Source organism: Notamacropus eugenii, chromosome 3 (genome assembly GCF_028372415.1).
Source record: "Notamacropus eugenii isolate mMacEug1 chromosome 3, mMacEug1.pri_v2, whole genome shotgun sequence".
In the NCBI taxonomy this organism is placed as follows: Eukaryota; Metazoa; Chordata; class Mammalia; order Diprotodontia; family Macropodidae; genus Notamacropus; species Notamacropus eugenii.
The window spans coordinates 473155483-473172773 of NC_092874.1; the positions used below are offsets into that span (position 1 = coordinate 473155483).

The following is a 17291-nucleotide window of genomic DNA, read 5'->3' on the forward strand; positions in this document are numbered from 1 at the left end:
TAACTCTTTGGATGGAGCAGTGTACCTCAGGGTATAGATACAGAGCCAGAAGATGTGTAAGGCATTGTAGGAAGTGAATAGTTTTCTTCATTACCAGGCTACTTCCTGACACACTGAAGTGTCCTATTCTCTCCCTCTGGTCCCCCAGGGAGGACACACCAGTCCTGCCCAGACACTCTCTGATTGGTGAGAGCCTCCCATATTGCCTGGCCTAGGCCCATCACATCTTTCCATTCCACCATACAGAGACCAGAAAAATAATTTCTGTTTGCTCTAATTTCAGGCCTTTCAGAACCAAATTCCTACAGGTCTACTCCAGAGCACACAGAAAGGAACCATCCTCATCATCGCAGACATGCACATCCATGTGTTTATACACAGACACATGTTAGCTATCTGCGCAATGGCTGGCTCACCGTGTCTGGAGGTTGGGGCTTCTCCAGAATCATGGGAGACAGTAGGCTGCCCCCAGGGGACGTGGCCTCTGGGACCCCTGTGGCCAAGAGGGAGACCACGCCATTGCAGTCCACAGCACTGTTCCTCTTGCCATTGTGTATGAGGTTGGGGGCCATGGGGACTCCTGGGCTGGCCTGGCTTTGGGTGCTGGGCCGCCGAGCAGACCAGGGCACCAGGAGGGATACCCGGTGACTCTCACTCTCCCCAGGAGTGCTAATCTCATCATCAGCGAAGTCTGTCTCTGAGCTCAGGTCCCTCCTGCGGAAGGTGAAGACACTGCCGTGACTAGATCGGCGCTTCAGAGAACTCCTGTGGGGTCCATGGTTGATGCCCAGAAGGGTCTGGAAAAGAGGAGACCAAGTCATGACCTTGTCTAGTTTCCTAGTGCCTGCTTATCTGTTACCCCATTCCCCAACCCAGTTATACCCAGGGTCACCAGGGGAGATCAAGCTCAGGCATCAGAAGCTCTTTACACCTCACAAAGGCCCCTCCTGCAGGGACTCCACAGGCTTCGACTACCCCAGGGCCCAGACTCCAACTCTCTGCTTCCTGTAAATGGCTCTATATCACTCAGCACACCTGTGGAGACAGCCTTCCAGCCATTGCAGACCCCTTCAATGTACCTAGTCATCTGTACCCTGTCCACCCACGAAGTGTTGTGTGTGGCCTCTCATGTGAGGAAGAAATCCACTGCCCTCCCTACCAGTTCGAAGGTTTGTGTGCCTTATTCACCTTGAGGCTCACAACATGCATGGGGAGTGGTTAGAACTGGTATTGGTATCACTTCTATTTTACAGATGAGAAAACTGAGGACTCTGGATTCCTTCAGGACTCAGCTCTGGTTCTGCCAGAGCCTTCACCTGCGGCCCCTTCCATCTGTTCTACATCTGCCATCTCTGCCTCCCAACATTTGAAGAGATTGTAACATCAAAGCATAGAAATGCTTGGTTTTTTCCTTCTTGTTCATTAGATTTTAAGCTCCTTGTGGGCAAGGACTGTTTGTACCCTCAACACCCAGCCCAGAGCTTGACCTCCCAAAGGTGCTTAGTAAATGCCTCCTGACTGACTACCTGAGGTCAAACAGCTGGCCAAGGGCAGGATCCTTCAATAAACACCTCCCAGAAAGCTTAGGAAGATGGCGTCTGGGTTCTGTCCCAGCCTTTCTAACAGAAAGCCCAAAGGCTCCTCACTAAAAGTAGAGATGCTGAAGCAGTTGAACTGGGCAGGCTGGCATAGAATGCCACTCAGAGGGAGGCCAGCCCTTGGGATCTGGGCACTGGCCCTCTCCGCCTGCCCCCAGGCTGCAAAGGACAAAAGGGGGTGGGGTGCCAGTGCCCACAGGGCAGTATCAAAGTGACAATGCTTGGAGATCTCTGATTGCCCACTAGCCCTCAGCTCTTGCTAAGCAAGTTTGCAAGGCAATTAAGCCTCCCTGGCTCATTAAGCTCAATAAACCTGCTATAATTAAAGTATTAGCAAGAGCTGGTGTCTTGGAGGGAGCTGCTATAGCAGGTTCCTTGGACTAAGGCAGACAGCTTAGAAGGGAGGCCTGCATCCCACCCTGGTGCCCCTGCCCAATCCCCTCTAAGTCCCCTGACTAAAATGCAGTTGGGGGAAGGCAACTGGCAGGCCACAAGGCATCCCAGAAAGAACATGGGATTCATGTCCCACCTTGAAGACTTATTCGTCCAGATGTCCCTGAGCCATCTATTTCTCTGAGCATCATTTTTCTCATCTATAAAATGGGTACTCAAAAAAGCCAAACAGAACCTCAGAGGACACCTAGTCTACACTCTCATTTTACAAAGGAAAAACTTAGTCTGCATGAACTGAAAGGTTAGTCCTGAGAACAAGAGAGGTGAGTGTTAACCCTATTCCACTCTGCCTTAGTTAGACTACATTCAGAGGCCTTACTGCGACCAATTTGGGGATCCATATCTGGGGAGGGACAGCAGCATAGAAATACCTCCAAAGGATAGGTGGGGAAAATGCAGTGCTGAGGGGAGGGGGGAAATTACCATTCTCCGAGGACCATCGTCCGAGTCTGATTTGGGGAATCTGTCTTCCCCACCATCCTCTGTCCCTGAGGACTGTCTCTTTCTCCTCCTGCTCCTCCTGTCTGGTGCTGTCTTTGGGGCAAGGGGAGACATCTCAAAGGAACTCCTGGAAATCGTGTCCATGCCCCTGGCTGTCAGAGCCTGAGGGAGAAAGAGAGCAGGAATTTCCTGATTTGTGGCTGGGGTTGATGGTGGCAATGGATTTGCTTAGCCTGAATCTGGACCAAAGACAATTCAGACCCTTCTCTTAGCCTCCGTTTCTCTCTCTGTAAAAGGAAAGGGTGTGGCCCAGATAAACTCCAGGGTTCCTTTGATTTCTGATGGTCAGTGGGTTTGGGCTCGAGATAATAATGGTTAACTCTGATCAATACAATGATAACAATTTCAAAGGGCTCATGATGAAAAATGGCATCCACCAGAGGTGGAGCTGATAGCAGAGAGAGGCCAGGAAGTTGTCTGAGCTCTCCCCAGTTTCCCTTGGAAACAATGTAAAATCAAGGCTCTAAACAGATTCTGGAGTGACAGAATATACAAAAAGATGGAGTGAAACAATTTTACAGCTTAAGATAACTTAGAAGGACTTCATGGAAGATTTGTCTCACTTGGTAAGAGGGGAATGTAGCCAAGCACAGATAGTATCCAGCCAAGCCAGTAGGAGGCACTTAGCCACAACACAGATCAGCAACTGAGGCAGAAGGCAAACTGCTATTCCTGTAACCCCAACATAACAGGCAATAGTCAAAGGAATGGGCCACCCCAGCACAATGAGCAAATTGTGAGTCCTGGAAGCTAGCTCCAGCACAGAAAGCCAGGGCTTCCAGCAACAAGAAGCTTAGGAGAGTGGCCCCTGTGCTCCAGGAGCAGAGCTCAACTTCAAAAGTCATGAAACAGGCTAAAAATGAGCAAAAACCAGAAAAGAGCCTTGACCACAGAAAACCTCTACAGTGACAGGCAAGAGTAAAATACAAACTCAGAAGAGGGGACAACAATGTCAAAATGCCTACATGCAAAGCCTCAAAAGAGAATATGATTGGGTCTCAAAACCAAAAAGCCTTCTTGAAAGAGCGTAGAAAGGATTTTAAAAATCAAATTGAAAAGGTAGAAGAAAAATTGGGGAAAGAAATGGGAGTTATGTAAGACAGAGTCAACAGCTTGGAAAAAGGACAAAAATTGACCAAAGAAAACAATTCCCTAAAAAATAAAATTGGCCAAACTGAGGAAAAAATCCTCTGAAGAAAACAACTCCTTAAAAAGTAGAACTGGCCAAATGGAAAAGGAGGTGCAAAAGATAACTGAAGAAAATAATTCCTTAAAAATTAGAAGCGGGAAACTGGAAGCTATGAGGGATCAAGAATCAGTCAAACAAAATCAAAATAATAAAAAAATGGAAGAAAATGTCAAATAGCTTATTGGAAAAACTATTGACCTGGAAAATATCTCTAGGAGAGATAATTTAAGTATTATTGAACTGCCTGAAAGCCACAATGAGAAAAAAAGAGCCTGGATAGCATCTTTCAGGAAATTATCAAGGAAATTCTAGATATCCCAGAACCAGAGGGTAAAATAGTCACTTAAAGAATTCATCAATCAGGAATCAAAGAATTCCTGAAAGAGATCCCAGAATGAAAACTCTAAGGAATATTGAAGCCAAACTCTAGAACTCTCTGGTCATGGAGAAGATATTGCAAGCAGCCAGAAAGAAACAATTCAAATATCAAGGAGTCACAGTCAAGGTTATACAAGATTTAGCAGCTTCTACACTAAAGGACTGGAGGGCTTGGAATATGATATTCCAGAAGGCAAAGGAGCTCGGATCACAACCAAGAATCAATTACTCAGCAAAACTGAGCACAAGAAGTACATTCAATGACATAGGGGACTTTCAAATTTTTCTGATGAAAAGGCCAGAGCTTAACAGAAAATTCGGATCTTCAAATACAAGACTTGAGAGAAACATAAAAAGGTAAATAGGAAAGAAAAAATAAACATGTTATTCAATAAGATTAAATTGTTTATAAACATACACAGGAAGATACTTGTAACTTTTGAGAACAGTATCTCTATTAGGACAGTTAGAAGGAGTATACATAGACAGAAAGTGTGGATAAGCTGACTTTGATGTGATGATATAAAAAATCAAAAGGTGAAATGAAGGATTGTCCTGGGAGAAGAGTAAAGGGGGAGGCAGAATGGGTAAATTATATCACATGAAGAGGTGCAAAAGACATTTCATAGTAGAGGCAAAGAAGGAAGGGGTGAGAATTGTTTGAACTTTATTCTTATTGGATTTGACCCAAAGAAGAAATAACATAAACACTTAGTGAGAAATTTATCTTACTCTATAGGGGAGTAGAAAAGGAAAGGGAAAAGAAAAGGGAAGAGAGGCACTGACAGAAGGGAGGGCAGACTGAAGGAGGTGGCAGTCAAAAGCAAAACACTGGTGAGGAGGGACAGGATGAAAGGAGAGAGAGAAGTATAAACAGAGGGAAAAATAGGATGGAAGGAAATACACAGTTAGTTATCATAACTGTGAATGTGAGTGGGATGAACTCTCCCACAAAACAGAAGTAGATAGCAGAAAGGGTTAAAAACCAGAATCCTACAATATGTTGCTTACAAGAAACACGTCTGATGTAGAGAAATACACACAGATTCAAGGTAAAAGGCTGGAGCAAAATATATTATGCTTCAGCTGAAGTTAAAAAGCAAGGATAGCAATCCTGATCTCAAACAAAGCAAAAACAAAATTAGATCTAATTAAAAGAGATAAAGAAAAAGACCACATCTTGCTAAAAGGTACCATAGACAATGAAGTAATATCAATAGTAAACATCTAAGCACCAAGTGATATAGCATCCAAATTCTTGGAGGAGAAGTAAGTTACTGGAAGAAAAAAACAGCAAAACTAGTGGAGGACCTCAACCTTCCTCTTTCAAAACTAGATAAATCTAACCACAAAATAAACAAAAAAGAAATTTAAGGAGGTGAACAGTAGTTTAGAAAAGTTAGATATGAAAGACTTCTGGAGAAAATTCAATGGTGGTACATGGCATGTACACAAAAACTGACCAGATATGAGGGCATAAAAACCTCACAACGAAATGCAGAAAGGCAGAAATATTAAATGCATCCTTTTCAGATCATGATGCAATAAAGGTTACATGTTATAAAGGGTCAGGGAAAGGTAGACTAAAAGTTAATTGGAAACTAAAGAATATAATCCTAAAGAATGACTAGGTCAAACAACAAATCATAGAGATAATCAATAATTTCATCAGAGAATGACAATAATGAGACAACATACCAAAATTATGCCAAATTAGTTCTTAGGGAAAATTTTATATCTCTAAATGCTTACATGAATAAAATAGAGAAAGAGGAGATCCGTCAATGAATTGGGCATGCAACTAAAAAAAACTAGAAAAAGAACAAATTAAAAGTCCCCAATTAGATACCAGATTAGGAATTCTGAAAATCAAAGGAGAGATTAATAAAACTGAAAGTAAGAAAACTATTAAGCTAATAAATAAAACTAAGATCTGGTTTTATGAAAAAACCCCAATAAAACAGACAAACCTTTAGTTAATTTGAATTAAAAAACGAAGAAAGAAGAAAACCAAATTACCAGTATCAAAAATGAAGTGGATGAATTCACCACCAATGAAGAGGAAATTAAAGCAATAATTAGGAGCTATTTTACTCAACTATATGCCAATAAATCTGATAATCTAAATGAAATGGATGAATACTCATAAAAATATTAATTGCCCAGATTAACAGAGAAGGAAATAAAATATTTAAATAACTCCATTTTAGAAAAAGAAATTGAATAAAACATCAGTGAACTCCCTAAGAAAAAATCTCCAGAGACAGATAGATTTACAAGTAAACGCCATCAAACATTTAAAGAACAATCAATTACAATACTGTATAAACTATTTGGAAAAAAAGGTGAAGAAGGCATCCCACCAAATTCCTAGTATGATACAAATATGGTGCTGATATCTAAAACAGAAAGAGCCAAAACAGAGAAAGAAAACTGTAGACCAATTTCCCTAATGAATATTGATGCAAAAATTTTAAATAAAATAGAGTGGTGGATCAAAGGAATAGGTAAGGTACACAAGACACAGTAGTAAATGAGTATAGTAAACTACTGTTTGATAAACCCAAAGAGTTTTCAGCTTCTGGGACAAGAACTCACTCTCTGACAAAAACTTCTGGGAAAACTGGAAAATCATATGGCAGAAACTAGGCATAGAGCAACATCTCACACCATATACCAAGATAAGGTCAAAACAGATACATGATTTAGACATAAAAGAAGATACCATCAACAAAGTTGTAGCATATGAAATGTAATGGAATATGATTGTGCTATAAGAAATGATGAGCAGTTGGATTTCAGAAAAACCTGGAAACACTTACATGGTTTTAGTGAAGTGAGCTTAGTGAAGCGAGCAGAACCAGAAGAACATTGTACAAAGTAGCAGCAACATTGTGCCGTGATCAGCTTTGATAGACTTAGCTCTTCTCAGCAATACAATGATTGAAGACAATTCCAAAAGACTCATGATGTATAATACTATCCACATTCAGAGAAAGAGCTATGGAGTTTGAGTGCAGATCGAAGAATACTATTTTTATTTTTTTTCTTTCTTGTGGTTTTTTGCCCTTTTGTTCTGATTCTTCTTTCATAACATGACTGATGTAGAAATATGTTTAATATGATTGTTCATGTGTAACCTATATCAGGTTGCTTGCTGTCTTGGGGGTGGGAGAAAAATTTGGAACTCAAAATCTTACAAAAATAAATGTTTAAAACTCTTTACATGCAATCGGAAAACACAAAATGCTGTTAAGTACAATAAAATAAATGAAAAGAAAAACGTAATGAAAGGAAATACTAAAAAAAAAAATCCATTTCCAGAGAGTGAACTGGGGTGCTCCGAGTGCAGATTATTTTCTCTGTGCATCGTGGTCAATGTGGAAATGTTTTGCATGACTTCATATGTATAACGGATATCATATTTCTTGCCTTCTCAAAGGATGGGGGAGGGGTGAGGGAAAATTTGGAGAATAGAATTTGGAACTTGAAATAAAATAAAATAAAATATAATAGAATTTATAACAGGCATTGACTGAGGCAAGCCCCTTCCTTTGGGGTTGATTTCATCACCTTTGGGCACCCACAAAAGCAAAGCCAAGTCCTAGGAAGACAGGCATATACCTGAATCTGATTAGCTCATGTAGGAACAGGTGAGTAACCAACTCCCCTTAGGCCCCTGAGGAGGATTCAAGATCTGATGAGGTATACAGAGGTTCTCCCACGATAAGTAGGCACTTTCAAAATGCCAGTAACTAGATGGCTACCGGATAAAATTATTGAAATGGACAGAGGGAGGAGGGAAGAGCCAGATGTGGTGAGGGAGGCTCCCTGGGATGAGGAAGGGGTCATGATGAAGAAGATATGGAGAGGTGTTCTAGATGGAGGAAGGATGTGTGCAAAGACGCTGGAGGTAATAGAAGTGAGGAGACAGAAGAAGGTATGTGGGGAGAAGGTGTGGATGGATCAAAGAGAGTGAAAGGGAAGCCTAACATATCCCTTTTAAAACCCACCGCCTGATTTCCTCAGGCCTCCCTGCCCTTTATGATAATGCTACAAAGACTAGAGCTTATTTTGGGAGCCGGTTCAGACTATAGGGAATTCTCCTCTCTCCCCCAAGGGATGTCCCAGCATGAATCTTCCACCCTCCTTCCACAGGCCTCTATCCCCCTGGGTTCACCCAACATGCACAAGCCAGGTGAGCTGCCCACCAACCTCATGTTCCTTCTTCAGCATCTCCATGGCCTCCTGGAAGCGCTTTTCCTTCTCCTCGGTCTCGGCAATGGTGGCCTGGTTCTGCTCCTCGTAAGCCATGGCCACCACAGCCAGAATCAGGTTCACCAGGTAGAACGACCCCAGGAAAATGACTAGCATGAAAAAGATCATGTAGATCTTCCCGGCCGACCTCAGGGTCTGGGGTCAAGGGGGAGGGAGGGAGAAAAGGTCAGGATGCACTGGATGCTGCCCACAAGCTTGGGAGCACTGCCTGGTCCGGGTGGAGAAAAGGGTTCAGATGATCTGCCCCTGACTGAGTCGGGTCTGTAACATATTCCACATGTGAAAGGGAGAATGGCCCACGCCCAGAGGAAGAGCAGGCCTCCTCTCCATCTGGAGGAGAGAATGTCTCCCCTCCTTCTGGGAGGCAGAATGTCCTATATTCACTGTACACTATCAGATACTTAAAGGGGAGAATGCCCCACACATGAGAGAGAAAATGCTACACACCCATAAGGAGAAAAGACCATCCCATGCCCATAAGAAGACAATGTCACACATGGAGGGAAAGACATCCCACATTCCTATGGAAGGGAGACTGTCCCATACCTAAGGGAGACTGTCTCACACAAGGAGCGGAGAACGTCTTGCATGCACCAGAGGGAGACTGTTCTAAACTCACACACAGGGGCATAGTGCCATCTTACATCACCAGGGAGAGGTAAGTATTCCTTAGCTAAAGGGGCAAATGTCTCACACCTGAAGGGCAGAATGGTGTGGAGACAAAAACACTTGGTTCCTTTAAATATTGAGACTGCGGCTTTCAGCCAATACACATCACAGGTAGTCGTGCCCCAGGAGCTGAGGAGCCGCCTACTTTGGGCTTAAACTCTGTGGGTCTGAGAGCAGGGACCAAGCCAGACTGATGGGCAAGCTGCTTCATCCCCAGTTAGGACCTATCCTATCAACAGTGGGGCATCCCTGGTAACTGGTAACAGTGGCCCTGGAGAGGAGGTTTGGGGAATGGAATTCCAAATCCTGCCCTTGGAGATCTGTCATCCATGCCAGCCCCTAGGGTGAGCCTGGGAACAGTCCAGTCAGGAGCCGCTGTGGCCTCATGACATGACACGAAGCTGACTTGTAGGGAGAAAGGCCCAGCCCCCACCCTTCAGCGGCTGGAACTCCTCTTTCAGTCAGGACACACACCTGCTGGTAGAGACGCTCCCAACAGTCTTGAGTCATCAGGCGGAAGAGGGCGAGGAAAGCCCAGCCGAAAGAGTCAAAGCTGGTGTAGCCATGGTCAGGGTTTTCTCCAGCCTTCAGGCAGTGGTAGCCCTCTGGACACGTCCTGTGAGCCAGACAAACTGGAACCATTAACCGAGGCTTGTAGGGTAATCCCTCAGCCCTGCACTGGGCACAGATCCCTCCCTTCCCAAGTCTGTTTAAGCCAGCATAATGGACATACCCGTGAGGCTAAAGAACCTGACCTGGAGTCAGGAAAACTCTTCACCGTATGACCTTGGGTAAGTCACAACCCCTTGGAGCCTCAGTTTCCTTATCTGTAAATGGGGAAACATCCCATCTGGCTCACAGGGTTGTTGGATGGCAATAGGGGATAATGCAGGTAACAGGCTTTCTGACTTTAAAATGCTATAGAAATGTTGGCTATCTCGAGCTCCCGGCCAGGTGCGGTGTTGGCCAGTGGCGTGACTGGGACGGGGCAAACAGCTTCCAGCTTCCTCTAGAGAGACCCCAGCCCAGCTCCGCTCATTCCCTTATGGCTTTCCTCCTGCTTCAATTTCACATCCCCACAGAGGGGAAAGTGTTATCCTCTCATCATGAAGGGAGAGTGGAGGGTGGGGGGAGAGGGGGTACTGCTCACATCCATATGGAGATTGTAGGTTCCTCCTCATGAGAGATCTAGAAGAGAAGGCTGGAGGATCACTTGTGACGATGCTTTGGAAGGGACTATGATGCAGGATTGGGCTGGAGAGGTAATGAGGTGCCTTCCCACTCCCAAATTTCATGATGGCAACAGGGGAGGTGTGTGTGTATGTGTGTGTGTGTGTGTGTGTGTGTGTGTGTGTCTGTGAGTGTGTGTGTATGTGTTCTCAGAAGCAGGAGAGAAAATTGGACTTATTTATCGAATAAGCTAATACCTGGAAGAGACTTTAGATCTCAGTCTAGGTCCATCTTCCTCATTTTACAGATGGGGAAGCTGAGGCTCTGGTTGCTGAAAGGATGAGTTCCAGGTTACACAGACAGTAAGTATCAGAGATGGTGATGTCAGACACCCCTAAAGGGATCAGTTAATTCCAGCCATGGGTATGAGTCTGGGGCAGGAGGAAGGCTGCAGGGCAGAGCAAGGGGGAGGCTAAAAGGCAAGCTTTGGGTCTCCCCTGCTCATACCTTGTTAGCATTCTCAGTCACATCCCCAGCTCCATGGGGGTCATGCAGATGTCCAGGGAAGGACAGGAACAAAGCCAGTCTGTGTCTCCTCTGAAATTGCCATCATGGGATCATACAGAGAGATCCAGAAGGAACCTCGAGCCTAAGTCAATGTCCCTCCCCCCACCTTTTACAATTACGGAAACTGAGGCCCAGGGAGATTAAATTGCTTGCCCAAACTGGGATATAATCCCAGGGTCCTGGTTACCAGAGAGTCAGGGCTCTTTCCACTGGACCACTCTCTCTGCTTGGTCAATACCCACTTAGCTCAGGACAGTCCAGAGTGGTGCCAGGGTCTCTCATAGATGAGGAAAAGATGGCAGGTCTAATCCGAAGCCAGAAAACAGATCTAGTAAGAGGTATCACCCCCTAGGTTGGAGGACCACATACCCCGCATCTGAACTGTTCCCACACAGCAACACATCCGAGGTTCCATTCTTCAGCAAATAGTTTTCTGTAAGACAAAGGCAGGCCCTTGAGGCTCAGAGTAACTTCTTAACTATGTGGATTCCACTTGGCATCTAACTGCTTGGTCCTGTGTAGATTCAAGTTTGAAAAGTCAGAGCCTTTCCTTCTCTAGGATAAAGGTTTCTGGAGACCTGGAATAGCTCATGGTTCCTAACTCTCCCAAAGCTCTCCCACTTTAATCAAACCAAGTATTTATTAAGCACCTACTATGTGCTAGGCACCAGGGATAAAAGTACAAAGGAGAAGCCAATCCCTAGTCACAAGGAGTAACAACAAGGATGTACAAAGATATATCCAGCCGGATCACAAAGTGAATCAAGGCAAAGCAGTACAAATTCATTTAATATGTGGCAGTAGGGGAGGTGGCCCAAGCAAGTCAAGATCAGTTCCACTTAAACATTTCTGCCTGTCCTCAGGGCATTCTCCACCTAGAATCATCTCCCTTGAAATATGGCGCCCCAGGTTGGCTGTCAGCCAAGCATCAATCTTAGAAAGATGGTGCCAGGAGGTCTAAGCCCACCATGGCCACACGCCTGGAAGAGGGAAGAGGATAGTCTGGTGGGGGGGCAGGGTTCTGGACATCCTTCTCTTTCTTCTTCCCTTTTTTAATCTTTCTTCCTTCCCTGGCTTCCTTTAGTCCATAAATGTCTTGAGACTTCCTCCATCTTTTTCTTTAAAAAAAGGCCACCCTGTGTGAGCAGCCATATTGGCTCTTTCTCTCTGTCTCCTTTGCCAGATTTTCATCTGTGTCATGGCTGCTAATAGTGGGTGTCCCACAAGGCTCTGACCTGAACCCCCTTTTCTTCTCCCTTTAGGTTGTTTCACTTGGTGATCTCATCACTTCTGGGCTGATGATTCTCATATGTATTTATCCAGCCTTAGCCTCTCTGCTGACCTCCAGCCTCTGGTCTCTAACTGCCAGTTGGACATCTCATACTAGATGTCCCATAGACATTTGAAACTCGACATATCCAAAGTGGAACTTGTGATCTTTTTCCTCAAACCTTCCCCACCTCTACCCCACCTCTTTCCCCACTTTCCCTATTATGGTAGAGGGCAACACCATCCTCCCAGTCCTCAGACTCCTCCCCACCCCCCAGATTCAAGCTATTGCCAAGGCCTGTAGATTTGACTTTTATAACACCTCTCAAACCCACCCTCATCTTTCCTCTGATGTTGCCACTCTGCTGGTGCAGACCCTTATCACCTCACACTCAGACTATTACAACAGCTGCTGGTGCATCTGCCTGCCTCTGGCTCTCGTTTTTCCAATCTGTGCTCCTTCCAGCCACCACAGTGACTTCCCTAAAGCCTGGGTCTATGTAACCCCCTTACTCATTATACCCCAGTGCCTCCCTATAACCTATAGGAAAGGTGTCAAACATGGAGCAAATATGGCAGAAACACTCGGAATGTTGCCAAACCAGATTAAAAACAGAACTGGGAAATAGGTATCCAAATAAGTAAAAACATGAGAAAATATAGATAGCATTACATTTTAAAACTAATTGAATATGTGACCCACAGGGATCCTTACAGGGATCAGTGACCCTGGTTTGAGTTTGAAACAAACATTGACCAATTGGGAAATCCTCTGCTTGGCATTCACAGCCCTTTATAACTTACCCCCCACCCCCCACCCTCCAGTCTTCTTATAGCCTCTACCCTCCCCTCCCCATACTCTTCAATCCAGTAACAGTGGCTTCCTGGCTGTTCATCAGACAAGACTCTCCATCTTCCACCTCCAGGCATTTTCTCTGCCTGTCCCCCAGACCTGGGACCTCTCCTTCCTCATCTCTGCCTCCCAGTTACTCTGCTTCCTTCAAATCTCCCTTCTATAGGAAGCCTTTCCCATTCCCCAGCCTCCTCCCTGTTCCCCCACCCCCCACCCCCCAAGGCTGGTGCCTTCCCACTGCTGCTTATCTGCAATTTATCCTTGATATCAATCTTGTCTGGACAGTCCTTTGCCCATTGTCTCCCCTATTAGACAGTGAGCTCTTTGGGAATGGGGATGGGTTTTCTTGGTTTTTGTTTTGGCCTGTCTTTTCGTCTTAGCTCAGAGCCCAGCATGTAGCAGGCCCTTAAGCGTTTATTGACTGCCTGACCTTCCCCCTTTACAGATGACCTTCTGGACAGAAGTCCCTGACGCTCACTGCCTCTGCCTCAGCTCCCAAGGGATGGTCTTGGCCTCCATCTTCCTGCTGTTTCTGTGGCTCCTGCAGATTCTAGAGCACTCAGAGAGTGGATTGGCTCAAGAAGGTTGTGTGATCTAAGTTCCTCCGTTCACAAGGGAGGCGACTGACTCCTCATGGGGGGGTTATAGATTTAGATCCAGATCAAAGACTCATCTAGTTCAGCCCCCTCATTTGATGGATGAAAGATAATGAGGCCAAGAAGAAAAGACTCCTGCCCAAACTCACAGAGATCAATGGGGGTGGGGGTGGGGGTGGGGGTGGGGGGGAAGAAGAGGGAGCAAGTATTCATGAAGCACCTACTATGTGCAGGGCACTTTACAAATATCATCTCCTTTGTTTCTCACAGCAGCGCTGGGAGATCAGTGGCATTATTATCTCTATTTTACGGTGGAAGAGAATGAGGCAGAGGTTAAGTGACTTGCCCAGGATCACAAAACTAGTAAGTATCTGAGACTGTATTTGAATTCAAGTCTTCCTAACTCCAGGCCTAGCACTCTCTCCACTGTGGCTATAATCTGACAGACATTTTATGAAGGGCCCCCTATGTGCCAGGCCCTGTGCTGAGCCCTGAGAGTACAAAGACAAAATATGATTTCAAGACACTTACAGAAGTACTAAGGGGAGAAGTGGGATTCGAACTCAAGTCCCCTGATTCTTCTTGTAGTGATCTTCCCCTTGTTCCATACTTCCTTCTTATTCTGTGTTCTCTGGCCTTTTTTGGGGGCAGCTTTCTTACCTGGTCCTCCTCCTACCTCTCTGACAGCTTTGTTTTGGTCTCCTTTGTCAGTTTATCTTCCCCTTCCCCACCTGCATCCTGTTTTAAGGATGTCATCTTGGCCAGCTCCCCTCCTCCCAGTGCCAGGGACCCTGAAGGGAGGGGAATACCTGGGCTGCTGATGTATTCCTCTACTGACTCCCAGATTTGACCATCGGACACCACAGTGCCATTGGTCCCATTCAGTATCACAAAGTTGCGAACACACTTGTTCCGTAAATTGCCCATGAAGAGCTGGAGACCTATGAGTGCAAAGACACTCAGGCAGAACACAGTGAGGACCATCACATCCGCAAGCTTCTTTACTGACTGGATCAAGGCCCCCACAATCGTCTTCAGGCCTGGGGAGAGAAGATCAGGAGGTCAGAGGCTAGCCTGAGGGCATGAGTCTATCTACTATGGGGACTTGGAGCTGGGTGACATCTGTCTTTCTTGGAGAGAAGTCTCCTTAGACCTAAGAGAGCTTGGAATAGGATTGGAGGGGGGGATACCCCAACAATCTAAGTGGGGCCTTCTGGACCTAGGGATGTGGGAATTAAGGACATACTCACCCAGCAGGGCTAAGGGGAACCGAACTTAGGTCTGCCCAGGCCATGAGGAATGCCCTCCGGCCCTGCTAGCTGGGCTAGGCTGGGGTAGGGAGGTTCATACAGAGAAGGGAGGTCTGGCAAGACCTAGGTCAAGGTCAAGGTCAAACCTACTTTTCCCAGGTGACTGAAATCAATGTAATCTGGCCTTTGTTTCTTCCTGAATTTCCAGGGAAACAGTTACATGCATGGGTCTTAGGCGGAACAATCTATTTGGGATTGAGGGGGATTGGAACATGGGCTTGGACTTCACTCATGAGAATGGCAAATCCCTCCCCCTCGGGTCAGTCTGGGTGGGAAAAAACATACAAACAAAAACACTCCAAAAAACTCATCCTTAATCCCTACTGCCAAACAATTGTGGGTCTCTACAAGAGCCGACAAACGAGTGGTGGAGAACACTGGAGGGTGTCACAAAGGAACATACATTCAGAAACTTGTGCCCAGCTCCAGACAGGTCAGAAAGGGGGAAGGGAAGGGCAGTGAAAGTTTTGCTTGCCCCTTTCAAGGTCAAATGTCTTAGGGCACGGTATTCTTCAAGAAAGAATGGGCATGGTGGTGAACCCCAACTGAATCCTGGGACTTTAAAATGGCACTCCTCTATGCTTCTCCGTGAGCCCCCTCATGCTCACATGCAGCTTTGAATGGACTTACCATCCCAGGGAAATTGATAGGTGACCCCAAGGGTGGCAGTAGCAAGACCAGGCTGCTTTAACTTAAAGGCGGATCTCCAACTCCCTCCCAACCTTTCCCTCTCCCCTGGAAGATTCTCTCTCTCTCTCTCTCTCTCTCTCTCTCTCTCTCTCTCTCTCTCTCTCTCTCTTTCTCTGTTTCCATCTGTCTATCTGTCTCTCCTTCTTCTTGCCTCACTATATCTGGATATACCACAGAGAGACATCTCTTTGAAGTTGGGCCCTGGGGATGGAGATGCTCCTCACTGCCCTAGAAATTCATCCTGACATCCCTGGAGAGAAGGAGACAGTTGTTGTAGGGTGGCAGGGGGAAGGGGTCGTCAGGTATATAACAGAACTCCTTTATTGGAATAAACTTGGCTTTAAGTCCCAGCCTTAGTAGTGGAAGAAGCTGGGCTAAGGAGGAAAGAGCAAGGAGAGTCCTGAAGGAGGAGAGGGCAAGGTGGAAAAGGGGAAGGAAGAAGAAGAGAAGGAAGGGGAGGAAAGGTAGAGGAAGAGGGACACATAAGAAGGGAACATGTCATAGACCCCTCCCCCCCAAGTTCCCATGGGAGGTCGCTCTTGATTGATTGTCACACAGCCCGGATCCCTTAGGAATTTCCCATTTAGTAAAAGACAAGCAGAAATATGTGAAAGCATTCCATCTGGCCCATGGTACTAAGGTTATTCTTCTAAGAAGCAGCCAGGCTGAGAACTCTGGTCTTGTTGTTTCCCACAGATGGGGTATGCATTTCTGCCCCATCTTGCCCCAGCCTTGGGCAGCCTCACTCTGGCTCCGGCTGCCCATTAGCAGCTCTGGCTCCCACAGATCAAGGAAGGAGGAGAAGGTGGTCTCCCCGACCTTGCCCACACCTCTGATTAAAACCTATCCATCCTCAAGCTGGTTAATCTGCTAAATCCCCCACCGTGGCTGGTGTTGGAGAGGGATCCACACCCAAGTCAGGAAGCAGAGGCAGGCACACCAAACAATGGGAAACAAAACTCTGCTGGTGAGCACACCTCTGGCTGTGAGTGAAAGTGGAGAGATGCCCCAGGCATCCTGCAGGAGAAAGAAGCCTTCCCTAGAGATGTTGGCAATCACCTAAGGGAGGAGACATGGCCTGGGGGCTTGAGGCCCTGGGTCATGAGGCATTTTGGGAGAAGGCCGTCCCAGGAGAGGGGACCAGCAAACCAAGGCTCCAGGTTTTTCAATAAGGTTTCTTGGGCAACCTCTCTTCCCTGCCCACCGGATCCACATCCTACAACGTAAGAATTGGCCCTCATGGTCACAAGGGTCTGTTTTCGAGAGAGGAGGCAAATCCTGGGGAGGGAGCACACAGCAAACCCAAGAGGACAGAAATGTGAGGTGGGAGGTCCGGTGGTCCAGGCCCACCAGGTCAAAGCCAGGAGAGAACTTGAAGGTCTGGGCCAGCCAGCTCCTTGCTCAGATTTCAAGGAAAGACCCAGAAAGCTGAGTGATTTTTACCCAGTCACACAGGAAGATTTGGGCAGAATTGGGAGTCAGCTCCCAGTTCTGAGATTCTAAGGCTCAAACTTCCCTTTTTGTCAAAGTATGACAAAAGTGTGCTATGATTTTAATTATCAGGGAAATCTCTATCTGCAGTTTTCTATATCCATACAGATATATATATCTATAATACATGCAAATATCTATTTACATCATTTATTGGTGTCTATCCATCTATCTGTCTGTCTATCTAATCTATTGTCTGTCTATCTATCATCTCTTGAATTAAATGGCCTTAATAATCTATTACCATACTTGGCCCAGAAAGAGCCCTGGAGAAGGAAA

At 45.9% G+C, this 17291-nt stretch overlaps 1 protein-coding gene across 5 annotated transcripts in view; it reads right to left on the bottom strand.

Moving 5' to 3' along the window:
• Positions 1 to 17291, bottom strand: part of SCN5A (sodium voltage-gated channel alpha subunit 5) — a 176463-nt gene that overhangs the window by 83698 nt on the left and 75474 nt on the right. For all 5 annotated transcript variants that reach the window (XM_072598942.1, XM_072598938.1, XM_072598943.1 and 2 more), the window contains exons 7-12: positions 14331 to 14561; positions 11173 to 11236; positions 9541 to 9682; positions 8335 to 8532; positions 2475 to 2654; positions 417 to 797 (exon numbers count right to left, since the gene is read on the bottom strand). In XM_072598942.1, the coding sequence (XP_072455043.1) occupies positions 417 to 797; positions 2475 to 2654; positions 8335 to 8532; positions 9541 to 9682; positions 11173 to 11236; positions 14331 to 14561 (1196 nt within the window). The remainder of the gene's footprint in view (positions 1 to 416; positions 798 to 2474; positions 2655 to 8334; positions 8533 to 9540; positions 9683 to 11172; positions 11237 to 14330; positions 14562 to 17291) is intronic.